The 23773-nt window shown below is 44.8% G+C and overlaps 1 protein-coding gene across 8 annotated transcripts in view; it reads left to right on the top strand.

Annotated features, from left to right (window-relative positions):
* The first annotated feature begins 1927 nt into the window (after positions 1-1927).
* The window catches only part of LOC133966325 (girdin-like), a 57384-nt gene continuing 35538 nt past the window's right edge, over positions 1928-23773 (top strand). For all 8 annotated transcript variants that reach the window (XM_062401210.1, XM_062401209.1, XM_062401215.1 and 5 more), the window contains exons 1-3: positions 1928-2530; positions 2651-2751; positions 13618-13726. In XM_062401210.1, coding sequence (XP_062257194.1) covers positions 2468-2530; positions 2651-2751; positions 13618-13726 — 273 coding nt within the window. In that variant the 5' untranslated portion in view covers positions 1928-2467. The remainder of the gene's footprint in view (positions 2531-2650; positions 2752-13617; positions 13727-23773) is intronic.

The following is a 23773-nucleotide window of genomic DNA, read 5'->3' as shown; positions in this document are numbered from 1 at the left end:
AGGGACCTGTTACATGTTTATACGTCTCCTCCAAGGATGTAGCCCACATTTGAATCAAAATGTGACATCACACGTGGAGCTGTTTGCTCGTATTGCCAGATCACCGTCATTCAACTCTGACAAGTCGACGCCCGAAAAGACCCCAGGATACAGACAAGAATTCAGGGCTACAGAGAAATACATGAAACCAGAATATGATTAATTTTGAATCAATAATTATAATAAAAAGACCTGTGGTGCATGGAGGCTAATATCATGTAAGCTCCCAGCAGCATTTTAAATCAATCAGTCTTTTTCATACAAACTATTTAACACAAAGTGCATCACAGAATCAAGTAATTAAAACAATACAAAAAACAATAACCCACAACCTGCCAGGCACAAGCAAAACAATATAAAGAGGAACTGAGGAAACAGGAACTACTTGGATTGCTCATTTGACTATGTGTTGAAATACATTGGAATTGAATTCACAGCTGTACAATACGATGCAGCCTCCTGATGCCCAGTTTCCACTTCATCCAGCTCGTCGAACCCGTTCTGCACAAAACAAGATCCAACAGGTTCCAGTCAGGATCCCGTTCGCCTCAAGGTGAAGCTGCAGCACCAGTGAACGACCGTTACTCTAAATGCAAATGAGAAGCTCCCTGCTTATCTGCTTCTGCTGAAATGTGCCTATTCAAACATTTCAGGGGAACGTGCAGTAATCCATTTATTTTAGGTGAGCCAGGACCCTAGTTCCCAAATCAGTGATTGTGTTTTAATTAGCTCTTTGGCCACATTGGTCTCTGCTGCCTAGTCACTCCCACACAGTCATTCATCAGCTGTCGATGAGGTGTCTCCTGTTTCCCTGTGGCTCTTCTAGTCAATACCTTGCTGCTGATACAGCTGAAGGAAACATGGTGTCCTCCACTGGTTTAGAAATAGTGTTTTTTTTCATCAGCTATTCAAATAGTTGCCAGATGGGTTGGAAAATACCAAAGCAACTTATAAATCAACTGTCTCAAGCAAAATGCCGAAATGTGAAGGCTACAGGTTCTTAAATGTGATAATTAAATGCTTTAATTTAGACATTTGAAGTCACCACGTCACTTTACAGCCCGATAATGATGTTTTTTTTTCACATTATTCGAATGTTTTGCCAAATATATGTTCATTCGAGAAAATGGCCAATCATGAAGATAATTGATATTGAATCATTACTGAAGGTTTATCGTGACAACTGTAGAAAGACAGATCTATTTCTCACACAGGCATAATGTCCACTTCTTAAAACTCAAATCTTTGACTGCACTGAAAAGGAAAATTGTCTTCAACTAAAAAAATACGTTAATGCTATAAACAGTGTTAATATAACTTCTTGACATAAATGTATTAAATAATTTAATTGTGTGCTACCTTCTGTACCTTATGTTAAAAAATGTGTCCAGGTGCTTTAGTATATATTCTATATATTTGAGATCAGAGTCCTACAGTTACAGTCTCCTGTCTGTACATTACCCACCAGGTGTCAGCAGCCCACTTACCTTGTGTCTGTACTGATCCTGTGTCATGTAGAAGCAGACAAATGGTATAATGTATTTTTTCTTACCAATAAATGATGAAATAATAATGTTTTCCATCGATTCCTTCACTACAGCTGCAGCTAAACTAATTTCTATCATCCTTAATAAAAACACCACCTTCCCTCTAACTCACCTCCTCAGATAAATAAACTGCACAGACTGGAATAAACCTTTTCTGAGACGAATTCCTGACATAACTTTGGAAATCAATCCGAACTGAAACGTGCTCAGAGCGATGCCCTATTTTCTCCTATCCCCTCCTTTTCAGAGGCGGAGAGGCGGAGGGAGTTGAGGGAGGCGGTGCTCTGTCCTCCCCTCATCCTCCGTCAACTCCCTCCGTTCACTATCATGCAGCATTTGAAGGGAGGAGGTCGTGGAGGACGAATGAAGGAGCCGCTCACGAATGACTCTACATGACACATGAGGGCTGAAAGGACGACGTGAAGAGCGCGGACCCTCTGGAAACATCTGGATTCCGTGCGCCCTGGACACCCCCCCCCCCCCTCATTGGATTTGACTGGATTATTTCTCCTTAGTATTAAATTCCTGTGCGAGCGGCTCTCGTGCAGATAAACCAGAGGATACACGCGTTTATTAGCCCTGTTTCTTTATTTCTAACAAAGAAAACATGTGAGTCCTCGTCCCCTCCGCGAGGCAGACGAGCCCCGACCTCTGAAACAGCTGGATCCTGTGGATTTACCCTTTTTTCTTTGACCTCCTCCTCCAAGAAAAAAACCCTTCGGAAAGGAGCCTTCCGCCGAAATGAGCGTCGATTTAATCGAATCAGCTTCGTGAGCGGAGTCTAAACAAACGACTTCTCACCGGGAGCGCACATTGTACTGGTTCCCCCGTTGTTTTTATTCCCAAAAATAAACGGCGCCAGTGGCTCTGGAGAGAGAAATATGGAAAGCGAGGTTTTCACCCCTTTGCTGGAGCAGTTCATGCTCACGCCTCTGGTCTGCTGGGTAAGACTCTTAATGAGCCATTCAAACACACTCATCCCACCAATTAACCCCCCCCCCTCCCTCCACCCACCCCTGTGTGTGATCCTAACACCTTTCTTTACCCTTTCTCTCACTTTCCAGGTGAAGACAGTGGGCCAGCCCTCAATGAGCGATGCCACCAAATTATCGGAATATGTTGAGTTGGTGGACGGGATTTACCTGAACGAGATCATGCTGGAGATGTGAGTAGTAACCCCCCCCCCCATCTGTCAGGCCCCTGTCACAGGAGCGGCCTCTGCAGACGAGGGCACGCATGCCTTGGGTCCTCAAACGCACCACGTTCAGTTGACTGCTATATAGGCGTGATCCCCATTATACTGCAGACACTTCCTGTAGTGTGAAATATAGATAAATGCATGTGCAGCATATGCGGTTTGATTGCACGCAGGGTCTGTGTACGATGTGGAGGAGGGTTGAGATCTGCTAACTCACCCCGGGGGCCTGTTTCTGTGGGGGTCATCATCTCTTCAAGGACTCCAGCCTCAGTCCAGCTCCTGATTGAATTGGATTGAAGTGAATGTAGGCTATGCACAAAGGGACCTTGTATTAAGGCCAATAAAGGGTCAGACTGTCAGAGATCTGGCAGACTGCTATTGTTAGGATCCGTGCACGCTGTCTGCGAGCATGCACAGTGGAAGGAGGAGGCAGCTCCACAGCTTCCCACTGCTGCGTTTCTATATTTCCTCACCTCCCAGTGTCATCCGCAGCCGACTGGGAGACACCCCGCCCCCTGATGCTGCAGCGCTACCTGCTTTGCTGTAGATTAAACTGGAAATAGAAGCCTTAAGCAGGGACACAGCCCACACAGCAATGCATCAGCTCACAGACACACAAACAGACACACACTTTGTTTAATTTCATCCACTGAAAGGGGAAGTAGGTGCCGCTGCAGGTCTCCTGACGGTGACACATGATGTTTGTCGGACGAGCCCGAGGCATCAGGTGTCAAATCTGTGACTTTCCAGTTGTGTAGCATCACAGAAAACTATTTTTCCTTTTTCTTTGTCTGGCTCCACACTGCCGCGGCTGTTGCTTCCCTCTGGCCAAAGAGTTTTTCCATATTTTCCACTAATGCTTCTCTCAGCATTCAGCCCTCCTGCTAAGAGAGGAGCGTTTCACCATGCTTGTTTCCAGTGGAATGGATTTTCACTTCTTAAGAGATTTTACTGGGGCCCACTTTAATGGGACAATGTCTTGCTTCAGAATCTCCCACCTGAAGGCAGATTGCACAAGTCTCTCTTTGCCTTTGTACCTGTGCAGAATTGACTTAAGCATGTAATGTGAACTGTGTGGAGAAGGATTAAGCTGGAGCTGTGTTGCATGAGGAGCTGATTAACCCGGCGGGCTATTTCCTGTCTCTGGTCGGTGTCCTCTTCCTCTTCATCCTCCTCCTCCTCGGTCTTCTTCCTCTGTCCTCCAACTCCTGCTGCCCGGCTTTATCACTCTCACAGGATGATGCTTTCCTACAGATTTCAACCATACCTCTTCACCCCCCCTCTCTGTCTTGTTTTTTCATCCTCCCACTCATTCGAGCTGCTTGCAGACTCCCAGAGGGCTCCCTCCAAACAGAGAGCGGTGTTTAGGGAGGCCACTGCAGGTTTAGTTGAACAAGCAAAGGGCGTCTCTCCTCTCTTCCACAGGCAGCCTCTTCAAACCAGTGAAGAAGTCAGCAGTATTTTTAGAGTATTTTCCACTGTGTGGCGGAAAGCAAGCCGAAGGATATGAGAGGGACGGGTTGGATGAGCGAGAACGAGGCAGCGAATGATTTACCAAAATGGTTTAGAACCCTCAACGTAAGAGGGAGTGAAAAAAGGGTGGCGTGCAGAAGTTGCGAAGCCACATGGCAGCTCCTCAGCTCCGTGTATTAAGACTAAGATGTGTGATGAGACACTCAGCAGGATTTCGGTCTGTAAATAGATGGAATGAGCTGGACGGGAGTTTTCTGGGGTCGGTCGAGTGCTCCTGCAGAGGACCGGGGACGCTGAGCTGAAATGAACTGTGTCTGGCTTAGTAATCGCCTGACAGGATGTCGGGGGCTTGCCTGTCACAGCCAGCTCTGTGTGTTTATATTTGTGTGTGCACTTTTCTGCAGGGCTTCTGTGTCTGCGTGGGTGTGTGTGTGTGTGTGTGTGTGTGAGTCTTTTCCCCCCTCTGTGCATTTGGGTTTGGACAGAGGCAGCTGTTGGTAGTTGTCTTGCCCGGCCACCCTCCCACACAGAGGGCCTACAGTGTGGGTCAGATGTTATGTTGGTGAGACTGCTCTTTGTTTGCCTGCTTCCCTTTACCAGCTCTGTGTGTTCACCTCCAGCAGCTCGGCTCGGTTAAACAAAACAGGCCGTGTCATTAGCCAAAGTGGATGTTAGAGCTCATGCATCCGATCCTTGCAGGAGGCTTCAAAATGGAGACATCCACGGAAAACACATGTTGTATATTTTTCACAAATCCTGCCCATGTTATAAAGAAAGTTTAAAACAACCACAGTGCTGTACAGGTTTAATATTACCCAAATAATATGAAATATATGTAAAAACTGAAAATAAATCGAAAATACAAAAAGCAGTAGATGTTGTTGGGATTTTTGATATTGCACCGTGGAAGATGAAATCAGGGTCTTTAACTCGACTCAATTTGAAGCTAGCGAGAAGAATTGAGTCTAGAAAAATGATTTAGAAGTTTCTAGGGTCTGAGCGGTTCAGATATGAAGCAATAAGATGTTCCAGAGATTAGAATCAGCCACTGCAAAGGCCCAGTCACCTCTACTGGTCAGAATTCAGTGTTAAAAGGCAGAAATAAAGGCAGTTTGTTCAAATTTTAAGCTGCGTGTTGACTGGAAGAATCAAATGGGTGTGAGGTCATTCCTCCCTCCTACCCTCGAACACTGTTACTCATTAAAAGAAGCTTAGAAACCAGGTGAGTTTTCCACCTTCTCTCAAGAGCTGTAGGTAATAATCCCCCTTTGTATTCACTTTCCTTCTTGGGCGAATCAAATCGAAGTTTATTGTATTGCCCATATTCACAAATCACAATCTGTACAAGGTGGAACATAAATCCTTTATTTACAAAAAGAAAATGTCCCAGAATCACAATCACCATTAAATATATATTGTTCTTAGTGTTACTCGAGATCCTGCCGCTTGGCGATTGATGCGTTGGTGCTGAAAGTGTCTGGCTGTGTCTCGGCCTCGAGCCAGAAGCTGTTGTTTATTCTCTGAAAACACTCGATCTCACCACCGGTATAACACCGACTGTGAGAAAGAAACATTAAGTGCTGCCAAGAAACTCCCTCGGTTTACAGAGTGGATGATAACCCCCCCAACCCCCCCCAGACAAAAAAAAAAGAAAGTCACACATAATGACTTTACTTGAGAATATTTTTGCACTCAGGCTGGAGAAACATGAGCTTTCCACATTTTTTACTGTTGATGGCAGCTGTCGTGTTGCAAACTGCAGCGTAACAGAGCGACTGGTCCGTGTGACACGAAGACACAGACATGGCAGACAGGCTGGCAGCAGTTGTCGTCAGGGCAGCACGGGAGGAGGGGGAGAAAAAAAAGAGAGACCCCAGGATTATCTAACGGTTTGCTGACACCCAGATGGCACCACTGCCTCCTCCTCCTCCTCCTCCTCCTCCTCCTCCTCTTCCTCTTGTCACTGACATTACCCGGCCAATTACATTTCCTCCTCGCTGCTGTCAAACCAATTACTCCTTTCCCGCTCTGCAAGTGGGGGCCAATTAAATGTTGGTCAGAGTGACAAGCGTCCTGTTGAAGTCTTTGCTTTGCCGGCAAATCTGTGGACTGTTGGGTCAGTTTGTGACCACGAGTTATATAAGTGAGGAAGTTCATGTGTCCTGTGTGATTTTTTTTTCTTGCATGGTAGAGCAAACCATGTTCGATCCTGAGAACGAGTCACGAATGGATTTTTTGCAGAGTGCTTGTGTGAATGGATAAAGCATGTGTGGTTTTACACGCAAAGAATGCAGCCATTCCTGTTGTGGGGGGGAACGTCTCTGTCCAGGCACATCTTTGCATATCTGTAAATCTGTCTGAATGGTTCCACACTCAGAGGATGAATATGAGCTGAAGCCAAATGTCAGATTCCAGCAAATTTCCAATCTGCATATTTCTTCTGCAGACACATTGCCTGCCAGTGGTCGTCTGTCTAGAAGAGGTGAACCAATGACTCAGAGAATATGCAGCTACACTGACTTGTTAGTTTTATTTTTTTCTCAAGGCCCCATCACAGTGCATCCAATGTGTGAGGTGATGTGAACAGGATGCAGTCGTCAGCGTGCCTGTCATCACTTCCTGACTGGACAGAATTGGCTTTTCCACACAAACACGCTCACAAATTGACCAATGGGCTTTGGAGGAGAGTTTTCATTTTGACCGATGAATGCATTGTACACACGCTATGGTTTGTTGTTGTCTGTCCGATGCCTCCTTTTATTCTCCGGTAATTGTTGTTTCAAACATATGGAGGCTACATAAGGCCGGGTCTTGTTGCTCCAGCAGAATATTCTGAGGTTAGAAAAGCCATCTGTCACAGTTTATTACCACAGAAAGAATCCAGATCAGCCACAGACACGGAGAGGTTTGAGTCAGATCGTTGCTTTTTATTTATTACAATCTTTCATTGATTCTTTTCTACTTTGAATAAGACCTGCAGGACTCTGAGGAGCAGAGGGGATGGAAGTTGGTGCATAACAACATTTTTAAAGACAAAAACATTGTTTATGGAGCTCTCTTTAGAAATAATCAAGCAAACCTAATGATTGAAATTGAATTGATAAATATCTTTAATATGCCACTTAGATGCATTTTCGATGATGGTATCAGAACATCTCTTTCTAGCTGTATCTCCTTCCTCCTTGTTCCTCTTCTCATCCCTTGTTTTCCTCCACCCTTCACTTCCTCATCGTTTCTGATGATCTCTCTCCCGTTCCTTCTCCTGCTGTTTCCCTTTTCCTCTTCATCTCTGCTGTTCCATGCCTCACCTCTCCCCCCCCCCCCTTCCTCCCCTTTCTCCTCTCTCCTGGTTTTCTTTGAGCACCACGCTGAAACCTTTTGTTAGATGTTTTCGAGGGCTAGTTACCGCAGATTCCAGAGATTCCAGCTGGACTGTAGAGAGGAAGCAGGCCGAGCTGCTGCTGAGGGGGTTGGCCTGTTTGGTACCCCCCCCCTCCGCTGCTGCTGTTTGGACCGTGGTGTCCAATGCTTAGAAGCAAACATTAATCTGCCAACTCTTATTATCATCTTTATGTCCGGGGGTCCTCGCTGTATCGGTCGAGCGGGAGGATTGTGTATCGGAGTCGGACAGGAAACAGCAGCTGTGACCTTGAGAGGACAAAACTTTAACAAGGCTGTGATGTGGAGCACTGTGAACTTCAGAACCGAGGATGTGACGCCCACAGGGACCATTTTAAGACTTTAGATGAAGTTTTCCATGAGGTTTTCAGCTGCGGTAAATCAAAATCAAAGGGATTTAAGCTGCATTGCTAACTTAGGATACTTTAAATCAGTAGTTCTTATTTAGTTACCTTAAATGGTACCAGGACTTTATTCGAGACTGAGCTGTTATCGGAGACAGGTGGTTATTTGTAGTTTCCCCTTCTTTATATCTGATTATAATTGATCTGCCAGTGTGTTAATTTGCTGTTGATGCAGTTTGCACTTAATGCAAACTCAACACTTCCTCCATCTGCTTCATGTTACAGGCCCTTCAGTGGCTCGGGGGGGGGTTATAATCCCTTCTGCTCCCTGGAAGAAATACATCTGCAGGAAGTGTTGAGTTCTCATTAACAGCAGCTTAACACTGAGAATATACAATCGAGTGGATTTTAATCTGTGACGAAGTTCAATATGTGAGTTGGTAAGAGGAACTGGGAGCGGCAGAGAAGTGGCCCCATGTTATATTGACCTCATGAGACCATTATAACGCTGAGTGCTTTCAGTACAAAGTCCCTACAGAGACAGTGGGAAGGTAAAGGAATGGGAAGAGGCCCGGAGGAAACGGTAGGACAAAGACTTGGAGAGAAACGAGTCCATGTAAAAGTCGACACACGGAAACTGGGTGATGATGAGGCTCCACACAGCAGCGGTCAGATTCCCACTGTTTACATTCTACAGTTCCCAAAGGGGGGGGGGGGGATAGGATGTATTCATCATGAGGAAAAACTAAATATTGACATACCTGCAATACCAAACAGTTATTTTTAATTGAAAGCAAGGCAGTGGATTTAAAATGAGAGTTGATGTTCTTCCTCTGCAACATTTGTATTTATATTGTTAGAAGTACATTTTAGTCCCTCTCTAGTTTGATATTAATGGCGTTTGTAAATTCGTTGCCTGTTTTGCATTTACAAACTTCCACTTGTGTTTAAAGTACATACAGTACAACAGTCAACATTTAAACTAACTTGAGTTGTTCATCTATACCCCTTGTGTTGTGTTGTGTTGTGTTGTGTTGTGTTGTGTTGTGTTGTGTTGTGTTGTGTTGTGAGTGGATGAGTTGCTCGTGTTGGTGTCGCCGTGTTCTAATTTGTGGATGTTACTGAACCACCCACAGAATTATCCTGAACCGAACTGTTAACCCTGGCACGGCTTCTAATAAGAGCTCATCCTCCTGAGGTGTGTGTGTGTGTGTGTGTGTGTGTGTGTGTGTGTGTGTGTGTGTGTGTGTGTGTGTGTGTGTGTGTGTGTGTGTGTGTGTGTGTGTGTGTGTGTGTGTGTGTGTGTGTGTGTGTGTGTGTGTGTGTGTGTGTGTGTGTGTGTGTGTGTGTGTGTGTGTGTGTGTGTGTGTGTGTGTGTGTGTGTGTGTGTGTGTGTGTGTGTGTGTGTGTGTGTGTCTCACATATGGAGGCACCAACAAACACACTCCCCTGCTGTGTTTGGACAGAACAGCTCATAAGCTCTATCCCGAGCACGTGGCCAAATTTAGCATGAATTCTCTCTTTGTATGTGTGCATTTAGCCTGCTTTGTGAGTGAGTGTGTGTGCCTGGCTGCCCATGCTGACCGTAATGTAGCCTGTCATATATAGGTTAGCACTACTCCCCAACCTACCCAGCCCATGGAGGCCAGGAGATGGGAGGAGAAAGCCTGCAGGCCCGAGGCTCCACACAAGGCTGCGGTGGCCATCGACAGCATCGGCTTATTCACTCGCCGTCTGGTCGACTCGCTGACTAGTCGTCTGCCTCGCTGGCTGTTCAGCCGGCTCCCAGCCTGTCTAGCCTTAATCTGTTTGTCTATCTCAGGTCGACTTTATCAGCAGGAACAGGGAGTAAGTGGGATTCTTGACTCCTGTTAGCGTTTTAATCTGCCTGCTCCTCCACGGGGGGCGGATGAGCACGTGCTTGTATGTGTGGAATGAGAGTCTGGGCCAAAGAGGCGACGGGTGAAATTTATAGCGTCCCCCCCGATGTTGTTGTTGTTGTTGTTGTCGTGTCGGCTGCCTGACTCCGATTGTGATGGAATGTCTGAATGTTTTTCTCTCTTTCTGCCGCGTTTTCCTCGCACACACTCGGATCGTTCACCGCCTCGCCCTGACAGGATTACAGCCTCCTCTGTGCTTTCTAATTAATGGGTTAAATAGACCCCCTACAATGGACCTCCAAAAGGGGCTGAGTGTGTGGAGGGGAGGGGCGGATGGGAAGGTCACATGACTCCTAATTTAAGCTCCTATTAAAAAGAACCCTCTGTCCCACTGATTAGCATGAGTGTGTGTGTGGCTGTGTGAGTGAGTGTGTGTGGGGCTGTATGAGTGAGTGTGTGTGTGTGTGTGTCAAGGCCGAGGATGATGCAAAGCCTAATTAACACGTCTACACTGCAGCCAATTGACTGGAGACCAGTTTTTTTCATTTGAAACCAATAATTCTGTGAGTTTCCTTTATTCTATGTGAGACCTACTGGCTTTGAGCTAAATTTAGGAGTGAGCTACTGAAGAAATATTCCAGAAGAATCCTTCACAACACCGCTCCCTGTGAAATGTATGGACGTTTTATCAGTCTCAGTAGAAACAGGGCAGCAGCAGCATGGTTAATTGAGCAGAAAGCTGCTATTCAACCAGAAGTCCCCTGTGTCTGCAGGCATCCACCAGGCCTGAACGTCCTTTAACAAGGAGGAATCCTTCACCTTTGACCTCTTCTCTCAGACGGAGCCAGACGGATGAATATGCTTAAAAGAAAAAACGCGATCATACACTGCCTCTGCTGTTTATCAGGATGGTTTGAGCTGTTCACAGACGCAGACTGGGTCGTGCCTTTCCGTGATGCCAGAGCACAGATGCAGACATGCGCACACACACATGCATGACTACACATGTGCTACACTGCACATGCATGCATGCATTCACAAGCAGCCAGGACTCTCCCCCCCCCTACTTGCAGCACCATGACCCTTCTATATAGGTCATGGGATGCACATGCTGTGAAGTCTGAACTGTGTGTGATAGAAAAACAGAGATGATCTGTACAACATCAACTGTACATGAGAAGTGTTGTTTTTCTGGAAAACCCCAAATCAAATGTCTCATGAATAAATTACCAGTACAGTCATTTTTTAAAGGAGCATTGGTGGGATTTCACTGTTTCCTTTCCCACTTCTGTTCGGTGCACAGTAGATGAAAGATGACACCGTCACAACATGCTGCCTCCTGTGTGCTAGAAAACAAAGGATATTATGAATTATCATAATTAACATATTTTCTTATATTGAATCCAGAGACTGTTTTTTATGATTCAACTGTGAGATTTATCTTAATATTAGAATGGATAATCAAGCAGTTATGTTGCACTGCTTTTTATTTTACTGCTTATTTAGCTTTGTGCATTTGGCTGGTATGATGTCGCAATGTGTCACCTGTAACTAGGATTCTATAAATTACTTAGTGGTTATTATTAATTCATTTAACTCAACCCACACAGAGAGCCAGGCCTTCATCGTGTTTCTTCAGCTGTGACAGCGGGTCTGCTGTCAACAAATTTCTAATACATGATGGAATTTACAGCTGAATGTCTCCCAACAGAAATCCTATTGTAATTATTTCGATAGATTGTGTTACGATTGGGGATTTCCGAGGAAATAGTCATCTTTGCATTATATTGTCATCGAAGAAATATAACAATGTGGTGGTCTGCACCAAACAAGCCTGTCCCCTGTTGTCTGGAAGAAAGTAATTGTAGGCTGTGACATCTCTGTAACACCCCAGTGCTTCATTTCTATAATGACACATGAAGGATTTCCACCGAGTGGGCGATTTGTTTGATTTTTTACGAGGGGGAATAGTCCTTTAACCTTTTCAAAATAAACTGCTGATCCCAGGATTTAGTAAACAGCAGGAGCTACACTCACCTGTTCACACAAATTCTCCTCCTGCACACAGAGCACTTTCTCTCTCTAAGGGCGGGGGGGGGGGGGGGGGGGGATGGGTGGATTATATATACATGTTCAGCTCCTGCTTAGTTTGACTTATTCATGATGAAATGATTTTGATCATACTTGGATAAAACATTTATTATGGGATTTACTTTTGGCGTTGCTGAGGCAGATTCATCCTCACTGGTGTGTTGCCTGGTCACTTCATCACTGAAGCTGGGTTAGAAGTAAGAGCCGTCTTCTTTCTTTGCATCCTTACATTTGGACTTACTGAGTCCCCACCCCACTGTCTCACACGCTGGTTTGATAAGTTTGTGAAGTGTCTGCTACTCGGTGAAACCAAGTCAACCACCTCTGTTCTGTAAAGTGGGCAGTCTTGGAAAGAGGAATTTCCCTTGGGGCATCAGTAAACATCACATTAAGGCCACAGGTCTGGTGTTGGTCTGTTTAACCTTTCTCTTCTAAATATAAACGACTACCACTTTAAAGATGCTTCTAGTTTAGCTATCCCTTCTGGAAATTCTGTTTCTTTTTTTTGTGAAATAAGGTTTAATATTCTGACGGGGATTGCAATATATATGCAAATTTGGTGTGTTGTAGGTGGCAGCGGTTGGGGAGGTGGTCCTGTGTTAGCGTGAGGAATGTGTGAGGCTCAATAAAACATGTTGACACCCGTGATAACATCGGCCGCCATGCATGCTCCTTTTTTTAAAAGTCCCTCGGGCAACACACACATCAACACACATCAACACACAGCATCTGTACTGTACGAGAACAAAGACGATGCCTCTTGTGTTTGATTGAGACAAACAAGAAGAACGGGAGATCATGAGAGAATCGCTGACCTTATTTCTGAGATTAGATGTTAACTCCATCTTGAAAACCCCACTCGGTAGAAGTACAGTCTGCTGAAGGTGTCATGCAAAAACCAAAATGTATGATCTAATTGTTCAATACAAATATATAAAACGCTCCACAAAAAGTTTGAATTGGATTAAAGCGTTATTTAATTTGAAGATCACACAAGCCAGAAGATGAAAAGAGCAGCTTCTCTATTTGTCCGTGGTGTCTTTAACACGCTTATGACACGTAAACAAAGAGCCCGTTGTCACTGGGCTGCTAATGGTTTCAGTCAAACACACGCCTGTCCCATCGCACACGGCAAAGCAGCGTCAGACGGGGAAACACACTTGAGCTGCTTTCAGGTTCGAAATGAAAATATCTGGAAAGTGGGTCCAATAATTTTCTGGAGGTGCAGCAGGAGATTGTCTGGGTCTGAAAACATCTGGAACATTCAGGTGAAAGATGGCGCCTGAGTCAAAGATGCAGGAGGCGACATGAAGCTGGTGTCAACCCTAATCGTCTAAAGATCTCAAATCCTGTTGTCTTGTCAAGTTGAAATCTTTGTTGGCGTCTTCTAGAGATATTTATATTCTTTTTCGTTCAGTTTTGCATCACCTGAATTTTCCGCACATGTTGCTGCTGTATTCTCACATGGGCTCCACTCTGACATGTTACCAGGGGGCAGCCAGGGGAAGTTCTGGAAAAGGTCAAGAGCAACTGAGTCAGACATTTGGGTTCTCAGATGCAACCCCTCTGGAAAGATTTCAGGAAACTATCTGTGCATGTCTGAAAGCAGCTTCACTAAACCATATATGTCATGTGTTTGTCCACAGAAACCCTAAGGCCACGGTGCAGAGGACCAACAAGAAAGTGAACAATGACCCCACCCTGCGCATCCAGAACCTCTCCATTCTCATCAGGCAGATCAAAGCCTATTATCAGGTAAGACGTCACGTCTCACATCTCAACGAACAACTTGTGAAGCTCTGAATTCAGACTCTAGACTGATGTCTGACCCGAGCTGGTCTACACCCAAACATCTTGTGTTACAGTGAAGAAACTCACGGCTTTCACTCACACACTCAGAAATGTGTCCACAAGCATGTACCACTTAAAGACTTGGCAGTAGGAACAGATGTATTTGCAGATATGTGTGTGTGTTGTGGTATCATGACCCTGATCCAGATGTTGGACACGGACCAGTGAATATACGGAGGAACCAGGAATGTGAAACACTGATGTGGTTCTGCAGATGAACCCCTCCAGTTACTTTTCGGTCTTTTATCTCTTAAAAAAAACTCTCGTGCTCCGTCTCCCTCCTGGATGAGGATCCTGATCTTTGTCTCAGCCTCATCGTGGATTCGGTTTGTCTCAGTTTTACTCGACAGACGACGGGAGCCACAGAAAGCAAATCACATCATTTGAGATGTGAAGGAGGATGGATGTGGAGGAAGCTTCAGACCTCTGGGTTCTAAATGTCAATTGACATGAAGGAAAAAGCAGAACCACACAACAATGTACAGCTCTCATTTAGGATTTAGGGCCCAGTCACACAAATGTGAATGTGAAGTGAATATCGTGGGTCAAAGTTCACCAAAGATGAAACCCATGCAAAGCCACACTTGTGGTTTGCTGCCACACTTTGACCTCGTCCTTCATCAGCATCTGTAACTGTCTCTGTTGTGCGGCTGTTCCGGTCATTGTGTAACCGTGAGCTCAGCGAATTGCAGCGACGCAGAGAGAATATGAATATGATTCGGTACGTTTGCGGGGACAGGCTCTCATCCGTGTCTCTGATTACGAGGAATGGAGCGTGACCCGGCACGCTGCTGCGGCGGTGCAGGAGTGTTATCGTGTCAAAGCAGCCACACTGGCACAGACGCAGATTTCCCACACTTTAGACTGAGGACTGTGACACCTTCACCCTCAGGGCCTGTTAATTATCATATAGCACTGACACGAAGAAATATCAACTGGTATAATAATGAACTGTTAGACGGCTTTTGAGGTTTTAGCCAGATTCTCTTCAACTTGATAGTGTTAAAATAACCCTGGACGGTTCTTGAGGTTTTTCTTTTTAAGTATTATTTATATAAATATGTTCCCTGCCGTGTGAGAGCTGGTTTTCCTTTTTGTTCCTTAAAAATCCTGTTAATCAGTCCCGGGTCATCTTATTTAAACCATCAGCCTATTGTGTGGACTTTGACGTTATAAGCCCTCAGAAGCTCCGCTAGGCCGAGGCAAGCAGCCGGCTGCATTATCTCTCTGTGGAGTCGCCGGGATGGTCGGTGCCTCGGCTCGGGGTAAGTCGTGACCAGCAGAGTTGGTGGATGATGAGATGACGGGAGGGGTTAAGGACATTACCGGGGGCTGCGCTGTGACACTATTAGCCACGGGACAGACCCTGTATGTCCTGGATCCAGTATATCTGTTGTGTTTTACCTTTTCACCAAATTTTCATGGAGAGAACTTGAAATGGGCTTTTTTTTGCTGTTGAATGTGTGTGCACTTTGCAAATGATTCTGCATTTTAAACCATTTGTAAGTTTTATAAATGTGTTGTTATTTGAGGAGGATAATTGAAGGTTGTAGGTGTTGTCTTTGAGGATCTACATGCAGACCTAGAAATACATGATATATTTTTCCAGGATTTAACCCACACTACTCGATGATCCGGGTGCTTAAGCTTTGTGAGTCAATCTCTTGTTCGTCGACAGTCTTTCTCTAAACTCCTGTTTGTCCCTGCATGGCTCTAGTTGACCTCGTGGTCCCACCATTGTTCAGGCCCATATGTCTGCTCTGCCTCACAGGGACCACCTACAGGTTAGGATCTCTGCGTTCCTCTGCTTGGCTTTGTCTGCCCCCCCTCGATTGGTCTTTTATGGCCGCTGCTCCTCTCTGAGTCTGTCAGTGAGCCGGTGGTGAGATGGATTAGTCTGTTTTAAAGTGGACATTTTTATTATGTGTGACAAAAACCCTGTCTTGTCATGTGGTTCTTGATTACACAGGGTTAACAGTTTGTGAGAATTTGAGGTTTGGATGACAAGAAGTCATGAGTGGTGTTTTTAAAAACAGTTCATCAATTTGAAGTGCATCCACTACTTTTTAAACCTCCTCACAATGAATTATTATAAATTGGACTTTAGTTATATGGCCGTTGATGATGCCAGGTTCTCTCCCACAATGTCAAAGAAAGTGATCAAATAAACCCCTGGATTTGACCCTTTGTCCAAATCTCAGTTTGGTTCTTTCCTGGCCTATGTTCCATCGTTCCAACCAAGTTTCGTGGAAACGTGTTAAGTAGTTTTTCTGCGAAATCCTGATGACAAACAAACAAATAAACCAACAGACGTGAGCGAAAACGTAACCTGCTTTGAGGAGGTAGTAAAACCACTTAAAGTTTTGGGAGGCTGGATCGTTAAATCTATCAGAGTGGAGACTCGGACTCGGATTAGAAATGTTCAGAAGATGGCTAAGACACAGAATCCCAGAGCAGAGGCGAGTTTTACTGGGAGAGAGTCAGATTATCCATCATTTGATCGTCAGTCTACTGGGGACGGAGAAAACCATGCATATGGTTCCCCCCCCCCCCCCCCCCGTCAGTCTAATGGCTTTGCTATACGCTTCTGTCGTGATCTCTTTCTCCTGTCGTTGCTCTATCACTCACTGGTTTTACGTTTCCACAGCCACATGGAAGAAGACGTTCAGGTCTGAGGCTAATGGATTTAGCAGGTTTTCAATTTACTGCAGCACTTTGGAAGAGGAGCCCGGGCGAGTGGAGGCCTTGCATGGTCGGTTGCTTCAAGTGATTTGATAACATGCTCTCAGTTAAGACTCTTTTTGATTTAATCATCCTGGTGATCTCATATCAGAATGGGTTGGAAATCAGCGATTGTATGTCCACAGAGAGAAATGTTCAGAAAGCAGCATAGCAATGCATCGACATGAGCTAAGTATGTTACAGTAGTGCTCTTTAAACATCTCTGCTCTGCCCATAGAAGCATTGAGTCGTCTGTTAAAACCCCATATTTCATTTAGATTGTCTGGGGAGGAGAATATAGGGAGTGGGAGGGCGGGGGACGGGCGGGGGGCCACACCCTAATTGAATTGGAGTCAACTCACCAAACGATCTTCTGATGTCGAGAGAAAACCAATTCATTAACCTTTGTGAACCATCCGAGGCCGACACTTCAGGACCTCTCCTCAGACTCCATCTCCTCCCCCGTCCTGTACAGTGAATACTCTTCCACTCACCCCCCCCCTCCTCCTCCCTGTCCCTTTGCTGCTGTACAAGGTGAAATACTATCAGTGTGTGTGTGTGTGTGTGTGTGTGTGTGTGTGATTTTCCACATGGCCGTCGTTTGGAGATCTGCTTTGAAGCTGTGAAAAAGACGAGAAATTCTATAACAATGGTTCTAATTTCATTGTGTGTGTGTCTGTGTGTGTGTTGGAAGTAGATTGCGTAGGAGTCGGTAGATGTCTAGACAGACTGATTTCTGGATATGGTGTACAGATCAAGGCCGAGCAGCTGTTAATGTGTGTGCGTGAATCCATTTGAACATACTGTGACATTTTACCGTTACAAATTCTCACACATGATAAATGTGGTTCCATATTTTGAATATTGTAATTATTACCGTCCTGCCTCCAGAGTGAGATTTTAACTCTGTCCAAGGGGGGAGTTGTAGTTTCTCCAGTGGTCAGTCCAAATATACGCTGGGGCCTCTTTTTCATTTAGTGGCATTGGCTTGGCCTTCTTAAGGGGGGTGTAATAAAAAGCCTCAGCCAGCTGAAGTAAACTTCTTTGTGCTCTTACTGGCTCGTCTCAAAGCTTCCTAAGTGAATCCCCTTTATCCTGGTTTATGAAAATCTGACTCCGAGAACATCCGTTGCCAGTCGATGTCAAAACGTCTGTTTCAACCTGATGGGAAAGAAGGGGAAGAAGAAAATGGCTGATTTAGTGAGAGCGTTTCTTAAACAAATCTGTAAGCTCCTTCACTGTCAGCTGGCTGATTGGTGTGCAAGTACAGTGCAGTTATTTTGCCCTGCTGCCTTCTTTCAGTGGAGGCTTTCCATGTTAGTCTTTGGAATAAGAGCGGTTCTGTCCTCTCCATGCCACTGCTTGGGTTTGGGGTGTGGCGCGAAGGCTGGGAGCTCTGTTTGGACGGTTTTCAGGGCAACAGAGACCACCATTCATGCCGGGCCGGGCCTGGCCTGGCCCCGAAGATCTGTGACTTTGTAGGCCAAGCTCTGAGATTGGGTCACGTAGGCTATGATATCAGGCCTTTTTAAGCTATTATCATTTGTAGACTGTTATCACAGAGCAGCATGGGAATAGTGTGATGCCTCTTGGAACTAAAAATGAAAAACTTTCTGTCAAACTCAAATTATTGACTTTGAAAAACTTGTTTTTTTTCTCATCTGCTTATTTAATACTGTGAATTATCAAGTGTTAAATGCATTTTCTGCAAATTTCTTCCAAATGAATCCTCTATATAAAAGTGTTTCATTGGAAATCCCCTCTTCCTCTCTCTGTCCCTGTCTGCAGCGTCAGTCGTGAACAAATCAGTTTAGTAGGGCATGTGTTCAGAGCTGCAGGCTAATCGGTGTTGTTATGCAGACTCTCATGCTAGTTAGCCTGAATGCACTGTTGATGATGCTCAGCTAGCTAACTAGCTAACCCCATAGGCAGCCCATTTTGCTCTGGTATAAAAAACATTTGTTTGTTTGCTTTGGAGAATCTTTAAATACTCTGGCTGTAAGGTGAGAGAAATGCAGAATCATGAAAATATGAAAATTAGATAAATGGCCTCATTAATAATTTGGCACTGCTTTAAAAAAATCATCCTGTTTCTGCCAAACCAACAAGCTGCAAACAAGATTCTGGATTTCCGGTCATTTACACAATTCATCCTGAACACAATCGTCTTCTGATCCTAAGCTTGAAGGGACGTCTTTTCCTAAATGTCACCCGGGTGTCATTTCCTGCTGTTGGCCTTCAAATGATCCTGAGACACACACGTGCACATTCCCACTCATTTTGTTCATGGTCTCACCAAAACAAGAGAGTTTGTGTGTGTCTGCGAGAACGTACTTTGTATGTTTGCGCATGTTCCTGCTGAGATACATGACACAAGAAGGGGAAATGGCAGCAGTTATGATGTAGAGAAGGTTTCTATATGTAAAGAGGAGCTATTTATAGGCAGCGAGGAGATTCGATGTATTAAGGGGAAGCCAGAAGCTGGGTTCTTCTTTTCCATCACTGAACCAGAGCACGGGGGGGAGAGAGTCTGCAGTAGCAATGAGTCCATGGTAGAGGGAGGAAAATATAACGTAGCTTTAAGATTCAAGTTATAAACTGGTTTCAAGGTGTTCATGTGTTTTTACAGCAGTCACACCTTCATAGTACGTCCATTCATTTCTTATGCCACTGATCCTTCGAGGGTCACAGGCAGCTGGAGCCAAACCCAGCTGACATTGAACAAGAGGCGAGCTACAGCCTGGACAGGTCACACGTGTATCGCCTAAATATACATATATACATTTAATTAACAACTCTCAAACACGAGGCCCTGTTTCTCATATGACAGCTTTTTACTATAACGTTGAGGTTGTGATAGTTATTAACAGTTATTCCAAACCGTCACACTGGGAGAAACAATAATCGCAGCAGGTTGGTGAGTTCACTACTAAACTGAATTGAAAACGAGAGTTGAAAGAACGATCGGCCTCAGTTGAATGGTGATGATGATCCCTGAGGTCCAGGCTAAGTTTTGCAATATGATTTGAATTATGGTCAGGTGGAGGTTATGGTCAGGCAGGAATTGGTCCTGGTTGAGCTTAGGGATATGGCTTTGGTTCGGCTCTACAGTCGATGGAAGTCAATTCAAAGTCCTTGCGAACCTGTGCGTGGGTGAACTGTCTGAAGCGGAGCCCCGAGGGGATGCGGCAGGGTTAGGGGGGGGCTGAGGGGTTGTACTCCCCCCCCCCCCCGCCCCACCTGCCTCCACCTTTGTGACACGAGCAGCAGGATCACCCCGTCCACTCGTTCAGCTTCAGGGCTCAGTTGTAAGAAGCACTCTAGCTGATAGATAACAGCGCAGGACAAAAGAAAGCAGGTCCTAATGGTCTCGTTCTCTCCTCCTCCTCATGTAATCGATGATCTGTCCATCTGGACCTCCACCGCTGCTCTTTACATGCTGAGTCGACTCAGCCCAGAGCAACTGTTGGTTTATTCCCTTTTGTTTTTATCAGGGCTAATCTAATTAATCAACTGTTTAGCGGCCACACTGGCTTTATTTTCTAAATGAACTTTTCTTTAATCGAATTTGCACATAACCAGTAATGCTGTGATAAGGACGGTGACTCATCCATTGTTCATTGCCCTTCTGCAGAGCTTCATTAACTTCAATAAAAAAGAGAGAAAGAGAACTTGTATGAGAATGAAAAACATTTGTTTCCTCTGTGAGCTGTGATTTATTGTGTTATTACCTGAGCCAGGGAGCATATGTGTGCGTCTACCTTTTGTGTGTTTCATAGCAGGATCACGCAAACACTACTCTTCGAAGTATGAATATCTTTAGTGAGGGAATCACTCTTGGGATCATCGTTGTTTACCTGTTAAAAAAACAAACAATTCCTTTGTTTGAATAAGAGTAAAGACTAAATCAGATCATAAGGACCCATCCAATAAGCCACGGAGTGAGTTCACCACGACGCTGAACAGCAGGAAAAGCTTCATTTGCATTGATCGTGTTCGGGGGGGGATGTAGTGAGATCAGGTGTTAAGTGGTTTGTGTGTTTGTGTTCGATGAGAGAGAGAAAGAGGAACCACACTTCTTCCCTTTGTCGCTGGTAATAACCTTTTCAGGTTCATAATCTCTGCAGCTTTTCAGCAGGAGGGAAGTCCGCAGTCCGCAAGCCAGGAGAGAGAGAGAGAGAGTGTGTGTTTGTGTGTGTGCGTGTACACACATGAGGGGCTGAACATGCAGTGTAAAATGTGTGTGTCAGCCTCACTGGTATTGGGAGAATAAACCCATCTCCCCGTTTCTATGGTAACACTCCATTTCTGCGCAATGGGTGTGTGAAGGCTCTCAGGGTTCAGGCAGCGTTTGCACAAAAACACACACACACACACACTGACAAACACATAGACACACGCACAGAGACACAGCAGTAGTACAATTAATCCCTTGTTAAAGCTGTGGTGGTAGCGGAACTTGTATTTGGGTGGATAGACTGGTTGGAGGTGTGTGGGTCTGGGTGGGTGTGTGTGTGTCTGTGTGTGTCTGTGTGTGGGTGGGTCTAGTTTAACAGACAGGGCTCCTGTGAGAGAGAAACACAGAAGCCTTATAACGTCTCCACTGACACCTCTTTAATACACACACACACACACACGGCTACCTACTCTTAAGAGCATTAGCACAATTTGTCTCAGCATGGCCTTTACCATGTATTGTGTGTGTGTGTGTTTGTGTGTGTGTGTTGTCTACCAGGCTACTGTCCCCATCAGAACAATACCATCAGTCAGGACTTCCCCCTTCTGCCCACTTTTAGCTGAATGAGTAAATTCCATTGTGTTTGACAAGCTCCCCTTTAAACGACAGCTCCAATGTCCAAATCGTCTCCGTGGGATGGAAGAGGAGCCGGCGTGTGAGGAGCTGAGAGTCCTGCTGGAATCAATAATACAGCAGTGTAGTGTCAGGATGGGGGGGGGGAGAAAAGGGGAAGACGCTGAGGAGAGGAGGAAGAGAGCAGGAGGCAGCTCGGTCATGCGTGACTGGAGTGAAAAATGATGGGATCAAAGCTGCGTCTCTCTCTCTTTCTCACATTATTCTCTCCATTAGTATTTCTCCTCCGTCCCTCCCCACCAGTTCCTCCTCCTCCTGCCTCGCTCCCTCTCTGCGTGAATGTTGGCTTTTTTGTTAACATCTGAATGACCGGCCCCCATGTGCAATTATTAGATTGTGAACTTTAAAGACTGACAGTGAAAAAGCCAAGGACGTTTCTGCTGTCACAGCTCCAGCAAAGCAGGGAGGGCTTTCTATGTGCATGTGTGTGTGTGTATGTGTGCAGCACATCACTGTGACATGCTCAGCGTGCTGGTGGCTGGTCTCTCTCTCTCTCTCTCTCTCTCCTGCAGTGCCCGTCATGTTTTATGTATGAGAGCTAAGCCTTTGCCAGTTAATCCACGAGGAATATTAGTCGAATGTAGTTTAACTTTGTTAGTCGGCCGCAGCTAATCTGCAGAGCAGGTTATTACCCACATGCCTCCGACGTACCGTACATTTGACTAGCAATGTATTTGAGGCGCTGCATTAGGATCACATGCATCATCCAGTTCTATTAACATGATAATTAAGGTGGTTTTATACCTGAAAGCCTAAGCTGGCAGTTTGAGGCGATAAAGCTGTGACGTGCCTGTTTATCTGTCTTTAAACTTTAAATTCATGTGCAAAAAATGTATTTAAAAATTTGAAATAGAACCCAAAGCTCCATCAGGGCCCAACTGTCCCTTTTAGATTCATTTAAAATTACAAATCCATGAATTATTTCCTAAGAAATTGGTGAAATGTAAAAGAAACTCTTACGCAATGTTGAAAATATTGATTCTTGGATCCAATCTTTTAACCCAAAATTGTAAAGAATTCTTTCTTGGTTCATTTTCCATTCTTCCACCTTGTTTCATGGAAATCTGTTAGATTTTGTATAAGTATGCTGCCATTCAAATAAACAAACTAAACCTTATGCTTAAAGCATTTAGTCTTTATTTCTAACAGCTCCAAGCCAACACCCGACAAAAGGAAGAAACCCTGACTCATGATTTAGAAAGGAAGGAAAAGTGATGCTGAAAAGATTCTAGTAAAAAAAAGCTATGTGGAAATGATTCATTTTCAGGGCAGAACAAGAAACGACACCATCTGTTTGTGTGAAACAAAAAAGTGATGCATAAACTGAATCTAATCGTTTCCTGTAAAGTCAAACTCTTGAATCGCAGCTGTGTGAAGCCACAAGTCTCTGGGTGGCACGAAAAGAAAAGTGTGTGTGACGGCCTGAACGCTGCGCTGACACAGCAAACACTTGGTGTCTTTGAAGGGGACAGGTGGGAGCTGTGGGACAGGTGGTGTGTGTGTCTGTGTGTGTCTATGTATGTGCATAGTCGTGTGTTTCACTCATGTGTCTCTGTTGGTTTGTATGTTTGCTTGTTTATAAGCAAGATATAAAAAAAAAATCCAGGACGGATTTCAATCAAAATTGGTGGAAGGATGTAATAAAAAAACTATATAGATTTTTGGTACTGGTCAAAATTTAGGACGTGGAGCCAGATTTTTTTATTAGGGGACTGTCAAGCTCTCTCACTGCCTTTCTAATTATTTTATATTAAGCTTAAAGCACAGTTGCAGCATTGTATAGATGACATGTTTTCTTTAAATATTAAAAGACAACAGCAGAGACAACCTGGAATACCCAGTGTGTCTTTTGCCGTGGCAGTTTTCTTTGTGATGCAGGTTCTGGTTTCTTTGCTCTTTTCTAGTTTTGGCAGATTTGGCTCAGTGTTGCAGTCACGCGGTGAATCGGTCGTCTCTCTGTGGCTGATCTGATTCTTCTGTCTGACGTTGGTGATGAGTCAATCGGTCTCTTTCTCCACAGATTCTGGCTGTTTGGTCATTTTAGACTGGAACTGCCTGATATTAGTCATCAGTCTTATGATGATGATGATGATGATGATGATCACAGTGTATCACCATCATCATTCCATTCATGATTTTTATACCAGTTCAATTCTGATCTCATTTGTGTATTTGATATAGATACACTTATTTTCACGTATGGCACCAGAAGAAACCATAACCTCTGTCTCTGCACCACACACACACACACACACACACACACCAGTGTAAACAGAGATGGATGAACATGGCAATTGGGGTCAGTGCTCTTATCACCACTGACAGGAAACCATGGCAACCACGCTCCTAACCTATTAACC

This window comes from Platichthys flesus, chromosome 12, assembly GCF_949316205.1.
Source record: "Platichthys flesus chromosome 12, fPlaFle2.1, whole genome shotgun sequence".
NCBI classification, from domain to species: domain Eukaryota; kingdom Metazoa; phylum Chordata; class Actinopteri; order Pleuronectiformes; family Pleuronectidae; genus Platichthys; species Platichthys flesus.
Note: the sequence above shows the minus strand (reverse complement) of the source record. Positions and strands in the feature narration are given on the sequence as shown.